This window comes from Paroedura picta, chromosome 10 (assembly GCF_049243985.1).
Source record: "Paroedura picta isolate Pp20150507F chromosome 10, Ppicta_v3.0, whole genome shotgun sequence".
In the NCBI taxonomy this organism is placed as follows: Eukaryota; Metazoa; Chordata; class Lepidosauria; order Squamata; family Gekkonidae; genus Paroedura; species Paroedura picta.
In genome coordinates this window covers 75,751,018-75,770,706 of record NC_135378.1, presented here as the reverse complement: position 1 = coordinate 75,770,706, position 19,689 = coordinate 75,751,018, and the positions used below count along the sequence as shown (strand labels likewise).

The following is a 19,689-nucleotide window of genomic DNA, read 5'->3' as shown; positions in this document are numbered from 1 at the left end:
TCATATTAACTTATATATAATGGGGAAAAACTTGTATATAATGGGAAATGAGAGCCAGTTTGGTGTAGTGGTTAGGAGTGCAGATTTCTAATCTGGCATGCCAGGTTCGATTCTGCGCTCCCCAGGAGGAACCAGCTGGGTGACCTTGGGCTCGCCACGGCACTGATAAAACTGTTCTGACCGGGCAGTGATATCAGGGCTCTCTCAGCCTCACCCACCCCACAGGGTGTCTGTTTTGGGGAGAGGAATGGGAAGGTGACTGTGTAAGCCGCTTTGAGCCTCCTTTGAGTAGGGAAAAGCGGCATATAAGAACCAACTCTTCTTCTTCTTCTTCTTCTTCTTCTTCTTCTTCTTCTTCTTCTTCTTCTTCTTCTTCTTCTTCTTCTTCTTCTTCTTCTTCTTCTTCTTCTTCTATGACAGAGGACTTTGAGTAAGCTGAAGTCACCACTGTTGTCAATTGCACTGGAATGATTAGACCATATGTTTTAATAAGATTTATTTATTTATTTTTGGATTTATAACCCACCCCTATCAGACCTGCTGTCTTCCTTTGCTTATATCAGGCGTGATCATTGTAATGAATTATATTCTTTTCTAGCAGTTGTTTCCACACTTTTAAAAAGTCGATGTTCACTTGAATGAGAACGTGGCCACAGATATTTAAAGTACTTTCTATATGGTTTATTCAGGTCAAAATGCATACAATTGCATCCTCTGATAAACTTAGCTTTTCCTTTTCCTCATTTGAACATTTAAAGGTATTTCACTAACACTGAGGTCATTTTCAACATATGCGCTTGTCTTTGAAAGCCTCTCATTCTGCCATGGATGAGAGGAGGAAGATGTGACTCCTTAGTAGAACATGTGCCTCAGAGGCCGGAGGCCAGAGACTTACTCAGTCTCTACACTTAAAAGGAGCTCAGGGGGAAGGTGTTTGGGAAGACCTCGGTGTGATGGAGAATTCTTTGATAGCCTTCTTCCCTTGTGAAATATAAGAAGCTGACGTTTGAGTTATTGTCAGGTTTAATATTGTAAGGCCGTAATTGCCTAGTTACTGCAGAGGACAGGAATTCTTCTTCTTCTTCTTCTTCTTCTTCTTCTTCTTCTTCTTCTTCTTCTTCTTCTTCTTCTTCTTCTTCTTCTTCTTCTTCTTCTTCTTCTTCTTCTTCTTCTTCTTCTTCTTCCCAGTGGTACTTGTTAATTGTTGGTCTTAAAGGGTGCCACTGGACTATAAAAGAAGACCCAAGATCACCCAGCTGAGAGAGTTCTGATAATTACTGCTCAGTCAGAACAGCTTTATTAGTGCTGTGGCGAGCCCAAGACCATCTAGCTGGCTACATGTGGAGGAGTGGGGAATCAAACCCGGCTCACCAGATTAGAAGTTGGGGCGCCTAACCACTACACCAGGCAATTAGTTATTAAAATAAAAATAGTTATTAAAATCAATAATGTAAAATGAAAGAACTAGTCAAATGTTGTCATAAATAAAATTGCCTCCTAAAGATCAAAAGTGAGTGGGCAAGGCACAACTCCAGGGAGATATCCCCTAATGGAGGGGCTGCCACTGTAAAGGGACTCTCTTGTGTACCCACCATATGAGCATCTTAGGTAAAATGAAATGCCCAAGAGTGCTTCTCCCTGTGATTTCAGTATGGGAGATGATGGTCCATGACTGGGTGGCTCTCCTTCTAGCTTTTAGTAGTAGGTAAAGGCAAAAGGGCTTCTATTGTGCTGGATTCACATTTCAGTCATTCTTTGCCTCCTCTGATAAGGGGCCTTAGATAGCTTCTCCAGCTACAATAGGCAACTCTGGATTATATGGACCAGTAGAAACTTCAGGAGTTAAGTGCATAGTTAGCTCAAGAGAAATTTGCAAAAAGAAGAGTTTTTTTTATACCCTATTTTTCACTACCTGAAAAGCAGCTTACAATTGACTTCCCTCCCTCTCCCCACGACAGACACCCTGTGAGGTAAGTAGGGCTGAGAGAGCTCTGATAGAACTGTGACCGACCCAAGATCACCCAGCTGGTTGCTAGTAGAGGAGTGGGGAATCAAACCCGATTCTCCAGATTAGAGCCTGCTGCACTTAACTACTATGCCACGCTGGCTTTCATACCACACTGGTGTGAAGGAGAAGAAAATTTTGCCCCATGTGGGTTTCAAACTGGCATTGCACATTTAGGTGAACCAAAAGCTGCATTAAGTATTATGTATAAAGCTGTCGGAAGCCTTAGTACAGGGGTAGTCAAACTGCGGCCCTCCAGAGGCCCATGGACTACAATTCCCATGAGCCCTGCCAGCAGATGCTGGCAGGGGCTCATGGGAATTGTAGTCCATGGACCTCTGGAGGGCCGCAGTTTGACTACCCCTGCCTTAGTAGATACTATGCATCATAATTGAATGCTCATTGATTCTAATTTAATAACGGCATCACATTGTATGCAAATTTACTTCAGACAAAATTTCCATTACGCTGGGGGTTTCCGCACTGTTTCAATATCATAATCACATTCACCATACTATGAAAATACTTCTTTGTACTTCTTTATACGCAGAACTGTGAAGCACTCTATGTTTCTGGTAACATTTTTTCCTCCTAAAAATGGAATGTGCCACATCAGAAATTGTGCTTTAAAGGCTACCCTGGATTCACTTTTGTTGACCTTGGTGTTTATTCTTTATGTGTGTGGATGAGTTGTGGGGAAATGATTCATGGTGTTTACTTACAGATGTTTGAAAGGTGAATGTGGCTTTGTGAGAGCATGCATTTGTTCTTTTTTTTTTTTAAAGAGGTCAAACGTGTGAGATCTTACTCTTCAGTATTCTGCTCCAATAAAAATGTGCCTCTTCCAGATCAAGTACCATAGGCAACTATTAGCAATTGTATATTTTGGCTGCAGAGGAAAAAATGGCTACTCCCATTGGCTGCAGAGGAAAAGACACGCAGTAATGGGTTTAAACTACAAGTACTACGATATAGGCTAGATATCAGGGGAAAAAAATTCACAGTAGTTCAGCAGAGTAGTTCAGCAGTGGAATAGGCTGCCTAAGGAGGTGGTGAGCTCCCCCTCACTGGCAGTCTTCAAGCAAAAGTTGGATACACACTTTTCTTGGATGCTTTAGGATGCTCTGGGCTGATCCTGCGTTGAGCAGGGGGTTGAACTAGGTGGCCTGCATAGTCCCTTCCAACTCTATGATTCTATGATTCTATTCTATTCTATGATTTTATTATTTATTTATTTATTATATTTATATACTGCCCTCTCCGAAGGCTCAGGGCCATTTACAGGAAACAGGAAAAAGATATAGATAACATATGGTAGCAACATATGATAACAGCAATAACATGATAATAACAGTAACCTTAACATGATAACAACAATAACCTTAGAGAATGATGGAACTGCAAGAGAGCCTCAGCTCAACTCAGCTCAAGCCCAGTGGGTTAGGCAGATTAATAGCAGTCGTAGTAGGAGGGGGGGGAGGCTTGGGGGCCATTTGGAAGTATAGAAAGGTTGTCCCTTAGCGCAGAAGCACGCACTCAGATTCCAACAAGCACCAAGAGAAACATGCAGGAGACACCAAGTCCATTCAAAATAGTTAATGGATGAGATAGTCAGAGCTGTGTACAGTTCTTTATTTTTTCTGCAATTTGTAGGGTGCATAACGGCATCACATGGGATGGCTGCTTTCTCAATGTGCTAGATAAAGCTAGTTACAATGGCAAGAATACCATACACACATGCATGGGTGTATACACTCATTCTGCCTATACCCAAATGCCTATACCCACACACACATGCATGGGTGTGTACACTCATTCTGCCTATACTCCAGCCATAGGAATGGAGTTCTCTCATAATTACAGCTGGTCTCCAGATAGAAGAAATCAGTTTCCCAGGAAAAAAATGGCAGGACATAAACATAATCAAATAGGGTGAAATGAACATGCTCTCATTGGGTGGGTTTGACCAAAAGTATTTCTATTCCTACTGCACACCTCAAAAGCACTGTTTTCATCTCCAAAACCAAAGTGGGAGAACATTCCTAGAATTTGAAACGCACTGCAGCACCTTCGTGGATGCATCTTTAATACTTGGACTAATGTCAAGTATCAGTTTTAGGCATGTTCTTAAATTCCAATCAGTAAAGATGGTAATTGCACATTAGTGATTAAAGCAAATTATGTTATTGTACGCAGCAGTTAAGTAAATGATTTAGTAGTGTGTTCCTAACTCAGTTCTAATAATATGTACGATCACACACTCCAAAATACAGACGCAGCATAGTATAAGCCATTACATAGCTAGTAAATTTTGACTCCATTTTGAGGGCATGCAGATGTTTTCAGCTGCCGCTGGACATCTGTTCCTCCCCCTCATCTGAGGTTTGTTGAAATATATTGAAGGAAAAGTCCCATACTGGTGTTCCTTATATTCCAGTTGTTAAGAGAGTGTGACAGGGAACCTGGAATAGGCCACAGATCTTTGATTTGTGATGTCTGGCTTTCTTCACAGAGGGGAGTTGTCTGCTTGTAATGGAGTTTTAAAAACCTCCCTCCTAGTGAAAATGCCTCTGGTATTCTTTGGTGGTCTACCATCAAAATACTACCCAGGGCTGACCCTGCTTCTCTGCTGAAATCTGACAAAATTGGGCTAGCTTGGGCTATCCAAGTCAGGGCCACAGAACTGAGTTATGTTTTTTTTTTAATTGTTCCTCAACCTTTTTAGCCTGCAGGCCCCTATGGAATGATGGGCACAGTCACAAGGTGCCCCAGATGGCTACACCAGCTCACATGAAAGGCTTTGCCTTTTATTTGTAAGCCGCCCCGAGCTGACTTGTTGAGAAGGGCGAGGTATCACAATACCACCCGCGGAGCCACGGGTGCTGCAGACTAAATAATTCCATAAGGGGTTCTGGGGCGGGATGTGACCGGGATGAGGAAGGGTCCGGATTGGACCCTTTCTCCGGACAGACAATCGGAGGGACCAATCGGCAGGCGGTTCGCGCCTGCCGATTGGTCCCTCTGATTCCCAGCCCCAGCAACTGCGAGCCGCACACAGCGCGGCTTGCAGTTGCTCCTTTGCCGGCGGCCTGACACGTCGGAGGCGCAAAGCGCCTCTGATGCGTCAGGCCGCCCGCAAGGGAGCCCATGGCTGCCGGGGGCTCCCTGCCTGGCGGCCTGACGCATCAAGAGGCGCAAAGTGCCTCTCGCCGCATCAGGCTGCCGCACGACAAAAGAGACGCCGACGAAAGACCGCTGCTGGCAGGGGCTGATGGGAATTGTAGTCCATGAACATCTGGAGTACCACAGGTTGACTACCCCTGCTCTACAGAAAGAAATGGATAGGAAAAGTAAGGAAACTTCCTGCCGTTAAGGTGCTGTCCCCTGTTTATTTTATTCTCCTTCTGTCAGCAGAAATGTTGTTAAAATGATTCGGGGAGGGGAGCTTAACGTAAAGTTCACTTTAAGTACCTAGTTGTAAGAAAGGTTTGATAAACAATTATGGGCTTTTACATATTGAAGATAACTGCTTTTAAGTAAATGTTATTATTGTGAACATGTTGACTTCGTATCGCAGTGTGCATTTATTGTGTAGAATGTATTGTATAAAATGACAATAGGAGCAATTATTATATCTTAATGTGCATGCTTGTATTTTTGCATTACTGTAGTCTTGAAAAAGAGCTGTGAGGCTTTTCTTTTAAAATGTAGCATATTTTCTTTAGTCTCCCCTCCAAGTGCTTTCCTGATCTGGGCTTTTGATCAACAACCCACTGGGATTAGTGCATACATTCCCAGTATCCCCTGGGCTTTTCGATTTCTGAATCATATTGCAGTGCTTTTCCTCTGGGGGAATATAATTTTCAGGTTAAAATTGATTGTTGGTGGGTTGGTGAGATAACATAATTTCCTTCACTGAACCATCTTCAGTGGTAGGTAATAATCATAATTTTCTTTCACATGGAATAAAACAGTGAGGACAGAATTCAGAAACAATGAATGGGACCAGTTATTGCAATGATAATATCTCCCCCAGTGTAAGGTAGCTTCCCCTTGTACAAGGAACTCTTCTGCTGGGTCAAGGCTCCTTGAATTGCATGGGGAAGGCGCTGTCGTTAGCCCAAAAGACTTAATGCCAGCTTGGTGTAGTGGTTAGGAGCGCAGACTTCTAATCTGGCGAGCCAAGTTCAATTCTGCGCTCCCCCACATGCAGCCAGCTGGGTGACCTTGGGGTTGCCACAGCACTGATAAAGCTGGTCTGGCCAAGCTGTAATATCAGGGCTCTCTCAGCCTCACCTCCCTCATAGAGTGTCTGTTGTGGGGAAAGGAAGGGGAGCCGCTTTGAGATTCCTTCTGGTAGAGAAAAGTGGCATATAAGAACCAACTCTTCTTCTTCTTCTTCTTCTTCTTCTTCTTCTTCTTCTTCTTCTTCTTCTTCTTCTTCTTCTTCTTCTTCTTCTTCTTCTTCTTCTTCTTCTATGCTGAAAAAAGTACTGGGATGCCCAAGCAACTGAATTCCAAAACCAAAAGCCATGTCATTTTTTAAAAATTAACACTGACCAGAATAACACAAAACGATGTGCAAGCTATCCAGTTTGAATTGAGTTTTATTTAAACGGTCTTAACCAGAGCAGTATAAAACACAAAGCTATCCAGTTCTCCGACACTTCTCATCAGGCTGGATATCACAATTTTGGAGGAGGGGAGATCTTTCTGGGCATGACATTATGCCTACCCCTGTTCTTTATCTGAATTCTAGCTTTCACCACAAACCAGAAATGTGTCTGTAGATAACCTGCCTGACCACTAAGTGTCGCTGTTTCCTTTTGTGCGTCAAGAGCAACCCAAAAATCCTTAAAGCAGATTTTAAAAGCGGTGTAGTAGAAATTGATGGTTACAGCCAAACCAACTCCCCAAGGTTAGAACATTGTGTTGCTTTGCAGGAATCAGATGAGCTCCCACCACCAACGTGTGTGAGTTTTTAAGGGCATGTGGTTTGTTGCATTTGTGAATGATCTGCTTATGTTGTTTATTAGTTATATATGCTTATAAAGGTAAAGGTAAAGGTATCCCCTGTGCAAGCACCGAGTCATGTCTGACCCTTGGAGTGACGCCCTCTAGCGTTTTCATGGCAGACTCAATACGGGGTGGTTTGCCAGTGCCTTCCCCAGTCATTACCATTTACCCCCCAGCAAGCTGGGGACTCATTTTACCGACCTCGGAAGGATGGGAGGCTGAGTCAACCTTGAGCCGGCTGCTGGGATTGAACTCCCAGCCTCATGGGCAGAGGTTGAGACAGCATGTCTGCTGCTTTGCCACTCTGCACCACAAGAGGCTCTTATATATATACTTATAAATTGCAACTAATCTACCTGCAACTAGTTGTATGTCTTTGCTATGGTTCAAACAATCAAGCATTGCTACTGTTTTCCAGAGTGAGCTAGCCCCATAGCTTGGTAGGGTAGTATCAGCTTTGCATGCAGAAGGTCTCAGGTTCAACTTCCAGCAGTATCTGTCAAAAGGGTCAGATAAGAGGTGATCTGTAAACCTGAGACATTTGGAGGTCTAGCTAGAGTAGACAATACTGATTTTGGTAAGCCGGTGGATAAACTCAGCATGAGGCAACTTCATAGGTTCTTAGACATAGTGACCACTACATCTATGGTCACTATGACTTTAAAAAGCATGCACCAGATACACAAAATGTCAAACATAAGCACTTTTTGTTAATTGAACTGGCTGATGGTTCTCACCTTGTTTGATAACAAAGATGTGCTACAGAGTACCTACTACCCTCCACTTCCTCTGTCCTGCAGGTTCAGGGTTGCAGGTGGTCTATGCTGTTGCATGTTGCTACCCTTCTTGCCTCTTTCAAAATCTATAGAAAGCCATGACCATTTCACAACAGACAGACAGACAGAGAGAGAAATGATTGATCGATCCACTCCCCTCCTGAAATCTTTGCTTGTGTGTGAGTGCGAAGCTTCTTACCCTGAGAAAACCAGCACAGGGTTAAACAAACACTGCGTTAACTTTTATTAACAGTTTTAACATAACAGGAAAAAAAGAGTTTACAGCTATCTTGTCTATTGAGATTTTGAACTGTTTCCCTATTCCAACATTTGGTATCTTTTGTTACACAGTGGCTCTTTAGTCCAGGGGTAGTCAAACTGCGGCCCTCCAGATGTCCATGGGCTGCAATTCCCATGAGCCCCTGCCAGCTGCTAGCTGGCAGGGTCTCATAGGAATTGTAGTCCATGGACATCTGGAGGGCCACAGTTTGACTACCCCTGCTTTAGTCAGCTTAAAGCTACTCTTCATCAGGGTTTCGGCAAGATGCATTCCGCACATGTTAGATAGCACTTTAGAAGTAGATTTCACCATTTCATTCATGACTTCGGGCAGATCACTCTGAGCCCAAGCTACTATTGTGAAGGGACAATGATGACAAAAGAATTATCCCCACTAGGCTGTTGCATGTTGAAAATGCATTACCCAACGTGTGCAGAACCATTGATACTCTCTCAACTTTTGACCTCCCTGCCAGTTCCCAACTGCTGTTTTCCAACTGTTTCTCACTGCTGTTCTGTTGGCTCCCTTTGGTCGCTCTTAAGGAGAGGTGAGACCTAATCCGTTCCATGTATTTATTTTTATAGTTGCCACTCGATGTTTACAGTCATTGTTTGCCCTGTGAGAAGTGTCTACTCGGAAGATACACAAGAGTTGCAGTTCACAAGCCTGTCGGTTTCTTGGCTGCAGGCTCAGCTGGCTCTAGTTTTGCCTGGGGTTGGAGGGGGGGGGGTCTGGAGACAGAGATCAGCTTCCCTGGAGGTAATAGCCCCTCCAGGCCCCACCTCAAGATCTCCAGGTATTCCCACCTGGTATTCCCACCTGGGGGGGCAGCTGCAATCCCAGGCTATCTCCAGCCCCACCTGGAAGTCGTCACAGACCCCTTCATTGTAAACCCATGTACAGACCATCAACACAGCAAGAAGCCAATACGTGTAGAGGGTTCATGGGAAAAGGTGCGCTGGCCATGCCCCTCCCCCATTACACATGGGGTCATGTGTGTGAGCATGGCAAAGCTGCATGTGGAAACTGAACCTGCAAATGTTCTCAGTCACATGGACAGGGCTAATGCCTGCCCATTTGGTGAAGAGGAGGGATGGACTGCTGAATTCTTTCCCACCTTCCTCACTTAATTTATTGACTTCTTCCGGTCTTGTGAACTCCCAAGAGCCATAATGTTTTCCATCAGCATCTAGGCACTGTTATAGGAAGATCCTGGATAACATGCCAAAATCTTTACCCAAGGATAATGAAGGGCAAAGGAAGAATTTGAAAGCGCTGACACCTCTGACATCCCTGGCAGTAAGGGACTGATGAATATGCATGATAAAATGCATGTTTTTATTGGCATTTCAAATAGCTTCTTTGTGAAATAAATCACTGCTTTTATTTAGGCCGGCTTGATTTTGACCTTAAATGAAATGAGTGAGATCCTTTTATTTGCTAATGGATAAGTCATTCCATGGAATTATGACACCTACTGCAATTTGGCAGAATTATCTGTGCTAGCCGTGGTTCAGATCTATAATCTAACGCAGAGGCCCGCAACTTGCTTGCAAAAGTGCTTTTTTAAAGCAACGATCAGGTCACAAAACAAGTCACAAACAATGATGCTAGAAACATTAAACTATGACATTATCCCTGCATAATAATAGCTTGATGAAAAGTAATCAGGGTTATCTTTCTCCTTTGCCAGATCAAAAACATGAGCACCACATTAATTCAGTACGAACCAACTCCTTAATAATATGTTCTGTACTAAGCACCATTACTTAATGATCTGCTCACTTGATAGTTTAATGCCAAGTCCTCCTCTTGTGCTGGAGCCCAGGGATGAAGTGGGAAAGGCTGGTCAGTTGCGGGGTATAAGATAGTCACACTTGCTAAGGAGCTGCTGGTTGTGGAAAGTGCTGTCAAGTCCCAGCCAATTTATGGTGGCCTGAAAGGGGTTTCAAGGCAGGAGATATTCAGAAGTAGCTGCCTCTGTGTAGGGACCCAGGACTTCTTTGGGGATCTCTAATGCAAGTACCAAGAGCCTCTTCTGGCGCAGAGTGGTAAGGCAGCCGTCTGAAAGCTTTGCCCATGAGGCTGGGAGTTCGATCCCAGCAGCCGGCTCAAGGTTGACTCAGCCTTCCATCCTTCCGAGGTCGGTAAAATAAGTACCCAGCTTGCTGGGGGGGTAAACGGTAATGACTGGGGAAGGCACTGGCAAACCACCCCGTATTGAGTCTGCCATGAAAACGCTAGAGGGCGTCACCCCAAGGGTCAGTCATGACTCGGTGCTTGCACAGGGGATACCTTTACCTTTACCTTTTAATGCAAGTACCTTTCCCAGTAGGCCTTTCTGAGCATGAGGAATTTGATTTCTGGGTTGAGGAACTAGTTCACAAAGTTTGGGATGCAGAGGGTGGCCCCACAGGGTCCTACAGACTCCAACATCACAGGACATCTCTAGCTGACTCTCCTCTACCTGCTAAGATTGAACCGGGGGGGGGGGGGGGGAGATTGAGTTGAAGAAATCCAAACAAGGTGCCCGCACATAAATGCTTTTTGGGGAGATGGCAGGTGTGGGTCCCGGAGTGTATAAAACAGACCCTGTGTGAATTTGAGGCATGAACATTGTGAGGGCAGGATGCTGTTCCCGTTGGCTGCAGAGGAGAGGACATGCAGTAATGGGTTTAAACTTCAAGTATAGGCTAGATATCAGGAAAAAATGTTTCACAGTCAGAGTAGTTCAGCAGTGGAATAGGCTGCCTAAGGAGGTGGTGAGCTCCCCCTCACTGGCAGTCTTCAAGCAAAGGTTGGATGCACACTTTTCTTGGATGCTTCAGGATGCTTAGGGCTGACCCTGCGTTGAGCAAGGGGTTGGATTAGGTGGCCTGTATGGCCCCTTCCAACTCTATGATTCTATGATTCTATTCTATACTATGATTTTATTATTTATTTATTTATTATATTTATATATCGCCCTCCCCAGCAGGGGGTTGGGCTAGGTGGCCTGTATGGCCCCTTCCAACTCTTCTATTCTATTCTATTCTATTCTATTCTATTCTATTCTATTCTATTCTATTCTATTCTATTCTATTGGATTTTGCTTTGGATTTTCTTTTTTTGGAGGTGCCATTGTCCTTATATTTTTTGCTAGCAAATTTAGCCACAACCTTTTAATTAAATATGTCATCGAGTTTTTTTAGGACGAAAGTGAGGAAAACATGCAGAGCCATCTGGAAGGGGGATAGTGAAAATTATAAGCCTACTTACACACATCCAAGGGCTTTTGTAAACAAAATAGGGTCTTAGGAAGCTGTTATTTCTTTATGGATTTCTTCATAATGACTGGGCTGCTGTTAATTTTTTTTTATATCACTGCATTCAAAGAATCGAAAACCGCTTCAGAACTGATATCTCCAGCAATGATATACTCAACATTGTTCCTCTCCATTGAAATCCTTTCTTAATAACGCAAAGTATACCTCGCTGCATCCTTTGTGGCTGTTGTTTTAAAAAGGCGAAAAAGAAACAATGCTTGGTAGAATGTAATTCATTTGCCAGTAATGGTCCTATTACAGTAATTACAGTTTTCTGATTGTGGTTCTGCAGTGTGTAAAGACCCTGGCCTGTGGCTTAATTGCAGATTTATAACAACTAACCCTTTGGGGACCATTGTCCTCTGTAATCACATTTTTTTAAAGCAACGCTTTGAAAAACAAAAGTTTCGTACCAGTTGTTGTGCTACTGATTACTGTCATCATTTCATTTGTTCCTTTTGAAAGGCCAACGTCTAAACAAAGACTCAAATTAGGCTGTAATGTTCACTCCATACTGGAGTGTGATTTTGAGTTAAAAATGCTAAGAGTGCATGCGTTGGTCATACAATATGACCAAAGGAAGATCTCTGCTACTCTGCAGAATCTGATCAGTGTTGACTAAACATCATCTTCATGGGGAGAGACTTCCAAAGTGAAGTTCCACCATAGGCAAGGTCTGAGATCTCACTGCATTTCTATTCCCAGTACAAAAGCACCATGGAGAAAAGCATAAAGTTCTCATTAAATATCTGTGTGCATTTTCTTGGAAAACCTAAAGTCCACAGTGTATTCTAACATGTGTAATACAAATAATTAATACAAATAATGAATGGGAACAACAGTAATGAATGTCCTGGTAACTAAACAAATGCTTTTCTTGCAGTTTGCAGGGAAGATTCACACCAATCTATAGTCTCTTGTGCTGCAGTGCTACTGACTCCAATTGAACAGTCTGCTGAAGGGAAGAAAAAAGAACAGCCCAAAATGCCAGAAGTGACCAAACAGTGAGTGATTAACACACTATTAACTCTTTTATGTCCCTTATTCATACACCACACCTCTTCTCTTTCTGCTATGTTGTAAACTTCTTTTTAGCACACAGTACAGTGATTGAAACAACCAGTAAATATTATAGTCCTGTGTGCACGGTAGTAAGTAATGTATTTGTTGATAATATTCTGTATCTGCTCTGAGCTGTGTTGCCTTCTTCCATGCTTGTGTCAGCAAAGGGCATAATAAGAGTCTCTGTGTTCATAATAACCCAAAGTAATGTTACAATACTGTCATCCATGTAACCTCCCTATTTGTATACCTTTTTGCACAGGTTTTCTTTCATTCCTCAAACTTAGGTTATTTTGCTTCTTTATTGCTTTGATATAAGGGAGAAGGCATAGGCTCTGACCACAATCTCCTCCAATGCAAATAATATGGTGAAGACCTTTGAGGCAAGGTGATAATCATAAGTGACATTGTTATATCACCAACAGACTGTTTACCAAACAGTCATGAGCCACTGAAGAAGTCATATCCAAAAAAGAGGCATACTGGATCTCGTTCTGGCACGTTGAAAATTGAATAAACTTTTGCCATAGCAGCCAGCTTGATATTTCTTCATTTTGTTTGATATAAGTCCAGGCAGCAGCTTGCAGAAAAAGTCATGTGTTACCCGGTAAATCATATGAACGACACAGACTGTTGTTAGATATCTTACAATAATGTGTTGGGGGAGAATTATGACCCTGGCACAATGAGTGTGCAGAGTGTGTAGAGGCAGTAGCTACAGGCTCAGATGCTATAGGAAGCCTTCAACCAAACCGTGTTAGTCTGATGGAACAAAACTGAAGTCCAGAGACACCAGCTGCTTATATCTTCTATCTCGGCATCAATCAACTTGGCCTAGATGTGTGTCCGTGGACAGAGAGGGAGGAAGGTTCGTGCATTGTGGAGTGAATGGCTGTGATGCACAAAATGCAGCAGGAGGTCTCTCAAATTGTCACAAAGACATGTTGTTTTCCGCATTTAAAAAAGAAAAGAAAAACAGCTTAACAGTCTGAAGACTGTTAATTCTGTATTGAGAGATTACAGGATATGCAATCCGGAACACACTTTCCCAGGAATTAAGCCCATTGACATTGAGGGCCTCACTGCAGAGAAGATATGCTTTTAAGTTTTAAAGTTTTGCTTTAAATTAAGTTCAGATTTCATACTGAAAGACCTTTAAAGTACAATTTTAAAATCTGTTTTGATTCACCTTGGTGCACAGTATAACCGTACTGGAAGAATTACTGCAGCACCAGGTCTTTGTCACAAATTCTGTTTATCTTGTTATTCTGATTTAATACTGGAAGAGAAAGGGCGACTTTTGTGTGAGGCTCTCACCCACCTTCTGAAGCAGGATGGAATCCAATGTGCCACTCAGTTTTAGATCATATATTTCACACTGGAACCTCTGTTGAAAGTGTTTTGCTGACTTTAACATTGGCCTTAGAATGCCCAAGGTGGCCATTTTTTTCCAAGGTATATTGGCAATGTTATTATTGTTTTATGGGGTTTTAATGGGGATTTGCGATATTGTTACCCGCCACGAGTCGCAAGGGAGTGACGGGCTATAAATCTAATAATAATAATAATAATAATAATAATAATAATAATAATAATAATAATAATAATAATAATAATAATAATAAAGGTGGATTCAGAATTTTGCCATTGGTGCAACATTTGTCCCCACAGATATAGTATAATCTGAGTACTGATTATTTTTGAGTATGTAAACTCTCCACCTACCCTCCCTACCCAGTTTGGAGCTGATGAACTTCAGTTTGATAAGAGATGATCCAGTGAAATAACTATCGGAGTAGAGTTTTTACTTGTTGGAATAACTTCTGCTTGGTTTTATAAAATGAAATTTGATTTCCTGATCTTCACTTTCATAATGTTGTGCCGTTAGCTATTGATTGGTAATTCTAAACTTTCCCCCTATTCTGCTGGGAGTCTCTGTGGATGTTCATTTAATAGTTCCTCTTATTTCTTATTTTCCTCCAGAACAAGGCAGTTATTGCTACTTTGTCAGTTGCACACAGGGACCTTAATTTTTAAGCAAGCTATCGTGGATACTTCTTTCCTATCTACCTCGGTGAATGATTGGAGACAGTTTTACTGGAATAGTAGCATTTGATAACTGTATACTATTTGTTAACCAAGTGTGGTTCATAAGAACAAGTATATACCCTAGTGTTTAGGATCATGAGTGTTCTGAGAACAGCTAATGCTTTAAAGGTAAAGGTATCCCCTGTGCAAGCACCGGGTCATGTCTGACCCTTGGGGTGCCGCCCTCTAGCGTTTTCATGGCAGACTCAATACGGGGTGGTTTGCCAGTGCCTTCCCCAGTCATTACCCTTTACCCCCCAGCAAGCTGGGTACTCATTTTACCGACCTCGGAAGGATGGAAGGTTGAGTCAACCTTGAGCCGGCTGCTGGGATCAAACTCCCAGCCTCATGGTCAGAGCTTCAGACAGCATGTCTTACCACTCTGCGCCACAAGAGGCTCTTAGCTAATGCTTTAGGATTTCTTTTAAAGACATCTGTGCATAAATTCCACACTTATTTTAAGCATTAAGTTCATATTGTTTGTAGAGAATTGACAGCCCATTGTAAGGCCAAGTTCTAGGGCTTTTGCTTTATAAAATCAGAGTCCAGTAGCACCTTTAAGACCAACAAAGATTTATTCATGGCATGAGCTTTCGAGTGCAAGCACTTTTTGTCTTCTTTTGCTTTAGTTAGTCTCATTACCATCGGGGATCCCCTAAAACTAGAACTAGAGAAAACTAGAGAAAGGACCCTCGCTCTTGATAGAAGAGCTCCTGACTGCAAGGGGAGGAGATGGAGAGTTAACTCCAATTGAATTGCCATCTTTTAATGGGCTGGGGGCTTTTAAGGGGTGTGTTGTTGTTTTTTTATTGTGAACCGCCTTGAGAGTGGCAAGTCCTTGAGAGTGGCGGTCTATAAGTTAAAATCTAAATAAATAAATTAATTTATAGGCTGACAGAGTGAGCAGCCCACAGACACCCAAAAAGCTCCCATGATGGAGCAGGGATATGAACCTGGGTGTACCAGACTGTTGCTCTCTAACCATTACATCATGTTGACTCTGGTCAGCAAATGGACAGTTATTTCGTTTCAGGTTTTCTCAATACTTTGGATAGTGTTACTTCAGGAACTTCTTTGCTTAAGTTCCAGCAAGTCTTGCCACTCTGGTATCCCCCCCCCCAAAAAAAAAAGCCACGTGCTAGCAGTTTGAGAGAAGTAAGAAGCAAATTAACTTTGGAGTGCTGATCCTTGATTATAGATTAGTGTCGTTATATTTCTACACACTTTTCTTACTAGATGACATTTGTCCATTGTTGATTTGTTGTTGAAATTCACGGAAATAAACAGTGTTTAAAAACATGCTGACATGCGGGTTAAACATTCTAGGCCTCTTGTGTTGTCGTGGTGCCACTCCAGCAAGCTTCTCGTAGAAGGGCATGGATTCTTAAGCCTAGGTGAACTTTCCTTTAGATTGGTAGAAAGGGCTAAATATATGCTTAAAAAGAACAGTCAGGAACACACTGAAATGGCTACATGATGGGAAGACTCTCCTAGCTGCGAGCATTGGAAAGGAGGCCGGCCAGCTCGTGTTTTAGTAAGAAAAAAGAGCTTTTTTAAAAGTGCGGCTGATCACGGAATACTTCTTGAAAGCTCATGCTGCTCGTGAGGGACCATCCAAGGAGTCGGGAAACAGGAAGGCCATGTAGATTACTCTAATGCTGTGCTTTCTGTCAGGCAGTGCTTTGTGGCTAGATTCCTGCGGTTCTGAGATGCTATTAGAGAAAGTCTTTTCATACTGCTGGATGCAAATACCATAAAAGCAGATTCATGGAGTACGTTTTGCATCTTGAGGGAACCGCATTGGCTGCTAGCTTGTTTCTGGAGTTCTTTATTCTTGATCCTCTCTAGTATGTCCCGAGTTCTACTTCTGAGTTTTTTGGAAAGGGCTGTTACTACATGTGCCTATTTGCACAGAGTTTACTTGTTACACGTAACATCTAGGGCTGTCTGAATAGTTGTCCCTGTCCCTGAACATCTTCCTAGTGACCACTACTTGGCTGCCTCCCTACCAGTTTTGGGGGGGGGGGCTCTTCTAAAGCCCTTCCTTTCTGGGAAAGTTACTAGGTGAGTTTTGATGAATTACCTAAGAAAAGTTTAGCTAGGCAGCCACACTTCTAAATATTTTATATTAACTTTTATTTTTTTAATTATTATTTATAAACTGACTTGAATAGCTAATATGCAGTATCGTGTGTTTTAAAATAAGTGGGTTTGGATTGGCCTTTTGTCAGGGAAATCTCATACAAAATTTTGCTTGAATCTCATGCAAGATGTTTTGCTTTCTGAAGGGATTTCCCACTACTTTCCACAGTTGTCCTAGAAATATTGCTGTAAAGCAGTGGTCCCCAACCCCTGGGCTGCGGCTCCCTCTCTCCGCCCCCCCAGCGAGAAGCTCGCCAGGCCGCGAACAAATTGATTAGCTTGTGGCCCAGCAAGCTTCTTGCTGCGGGAGGGGGGGGGAGAGGGAAGTGCGGCCACCAGCACGCTGCCGGTGCAAATGCGCATGCCTTGTGGGAGGGCACCATTTTATTTTTATGTAATCATATTTTTATTTTTTTAAATGAGATAATAATATAAAATAAATACAAAAGAAAAAGAGGAACCATGCAATAAACCACATATATCAGAAATCATTATATATTACTCTTGGCCCATGCCAGCAGGCTGGTGGCCCCTGGCCCCAAAGAGGTTCACGTAGCCCTGGCCCTGGCCCCAGCTTGGTGGAATGAGCTCCCAAGCGAGATCAGGGACCTGCCTGAACTCCAACAATTGTGCAGGGACTGCAAAACGGGTATTACCATAATAATTAATTTTTGGATCTGTAAGCTGCTGTCAGCTCCAGGAGAATGGAGGTAGTAGTAGGAATTGGGGGTGGGGTTCCACCATGTTGCTGGGTTGCGGGTTTCTGTATCAGTATTTTGTGTCCATTTTAATGGGTTTTTAATGGGAGTTTTAACTGGACATCTGTAACCTGCCACGATCCTGCCTGGGAGTGGCAGGTAACAAATTACATAATAATAATAATAATGATGAAGATGAAGATGATGATGGAGTATACATATATTCAAATAAAGAAATAATTGTATAATATTAGAAACCATGACTTTGAGCAGCCCTCTGCTGTAATTTTTTACACTAGAAGGTAGAAATATTTCAGCTGAATTCATGTTTTTTTTAATAGCCTGCAGACGGATAATAGCCAAGCGCTATCAGGGCTGTAAAACAGCATGGTCTCGACAGTCTGTTGTGACTCAAGCACTGCAAGAGAGAAGGTTATAAGTAACATAGCTTATTAGCTCTGCATTGTCGTTCTTTCCAGCAAGACCGAACTTCAGTCATTCAGGATCTTACATCTAGTATGTCTTCTTTTTAAAGGCCTCGGAGTTCACTAAAATGTGAACGTCTTCCAATGTAACCTGCTTAATAATGTCTATAAACGGCTTGATGTGGATGTCTTCTAGTCCGTTAGAACACTCGGAGGTCAGGACAGGTGAGCGAAGAAGCTTTTCCACCATTAGGTGCACAATAACACATTTAAGTTGATGTATGACCTCATGTCACCTGGAAAGCTAAGTAAAGATAAGTCCAGTATTCTTAATATAGCTCTTAGGTCTATAGATCCTCACCTTGAATTTCATACATTTCCTAACGTCATAGGAGAAATGGCCAAATTGCCTGCTAAAATCCTGCAAAATGATGTCCGTATAATTATTATTTAAAAACCCATTATGCTATCAGCATTTATTACACGCAGAGGACACGCAGTAATGGGTTTAAACTTCAAGTACAATGATATAGGCTAGATATCAGGAAAAAGTTTTTCACAGTCAGAGTAGTTCAGCAGTGGAATAGGCTGCCTAAGGAGGTGGTGAGCGCCCCCTCACTGGAAGTCTTCAAGCAAAGGTTGGATACACACTTTTCTTGGATGCTTTAGGATGCTTAGGGCTGATCCTGTGTTGAGCAGGGGGTTGGACTAGATGGCCTGTATGGCCCCTTCCAACTCTATGATTCTATGATTCTATGATTATTTTTCTTAAACCTTAGGCAAATATGTGTTAGTTATAACAAATATTTTTGGCAAGCTGGAGTTTGGGACGAGGGATTTAGCTAGTTGAGGCCCTGGCTGGTTTACAGAATGCCCCTCTGTCCATATTGCCAACCATTGACCAGGCATCCAGATCGGTTAAAATGAAATAAAGTATCTTCAGCTCAGCATTGTGCTGTGAAATATGAACATTTTAAGTCATGAACATGAAATCGCCAGGATAGGGAGATATCCCAGGCTTTTTCGCCAGAGGCTGTGAACTTGTAGACTATAAATCAGAAATGAGATTTGCTCATCTTTCATTTGCTTTAGAGAGCAAAGTGAAGGGAACCAAATGGACCTGTACATGTTACTTAAGAACAAACTGACAGAACGTGGCAAAATTGCCTACGAAGAACGTTACTGTGGATTTGACTGTCTTTCTCGAATTTGAGTGTTATGTAGAAATTTATAACGCAATCCTAAGTAGAACTGAAGGCAGTGAGCTCAAAAGAGTGTAGCTCTACATAGGATGGCACTGTTAATCCTGTCATAAAATGAGATTTAGAACTTGAAGGTAACACATTAGAGAAGACACAGTGTCTTAATATCTTCTTTTAAAAAACCCGAACAAGCCCACCCTGTGATCTAGCTGAAGTCATAAATTATCTCTACATGACATATCCTTTATACATCAACTGTAACTGCAAAGAAAAGAAGTCAAAAGGGAATCTTGGATGTCATTCTGGGTGGCCTTAACAGGGCAGAAATCAGGAATGTTGTCTTAATCAGCGCGTGAACATCAGTCATTCAAAGAAGATACAGGCATTTTTATTCTAAGACTTATGCAGTTTGGATGAAGCATATGGACTACTCATATGTCCACCATACTATGCATTAAACATTACCTATGAAGCTGCTTTTTGCTGGGTTGCACTACTGGGCTGTCAAATTCTGTATTGTCTGCTCTGCGGGTTCTTGAGTGGAAATCTTTTGTTTTATCTTCTACATGATCCTTTGAGATGGATATCCTGGGCATGGAACTTGATGCCTTCTGCATTCCAGGCAGATATTCTACCTCTGTGCTGTGGCCTCTTGCTGTTTCAAAGGCCATGAAGCTGCTCCCAAAAATG

At 42.4% G+C, this 19,689-nt stretch overlaps 1 protein-coding gene across 5 annotated transcripts in view; it reads left to right on the top strand.

Annotated features, from left to right (window-relative positions):
* CCSER1 (coiled-coil serine rich protein 1) overlaps positions 1-19,689 on the top strand; it is a 739,837-nt gene that overhangs the window by 195,472 nt on the left and 524,676 nt on the right. For all 5 annotated transcript variants that reach the window (XM_077300888.1, XM_077300887.1, XM_077300889.1 and 2 more), the window contains exon 5: positions 12,266-12,386. In XM_077300888.1, coding sequence (XP_077157003.1) covers positions 12,266-12,386 — 121 coding nt within the window. The remainder of the gene's footprint in view (positions 1-12,265; positions 12,387-19,689) is intronic.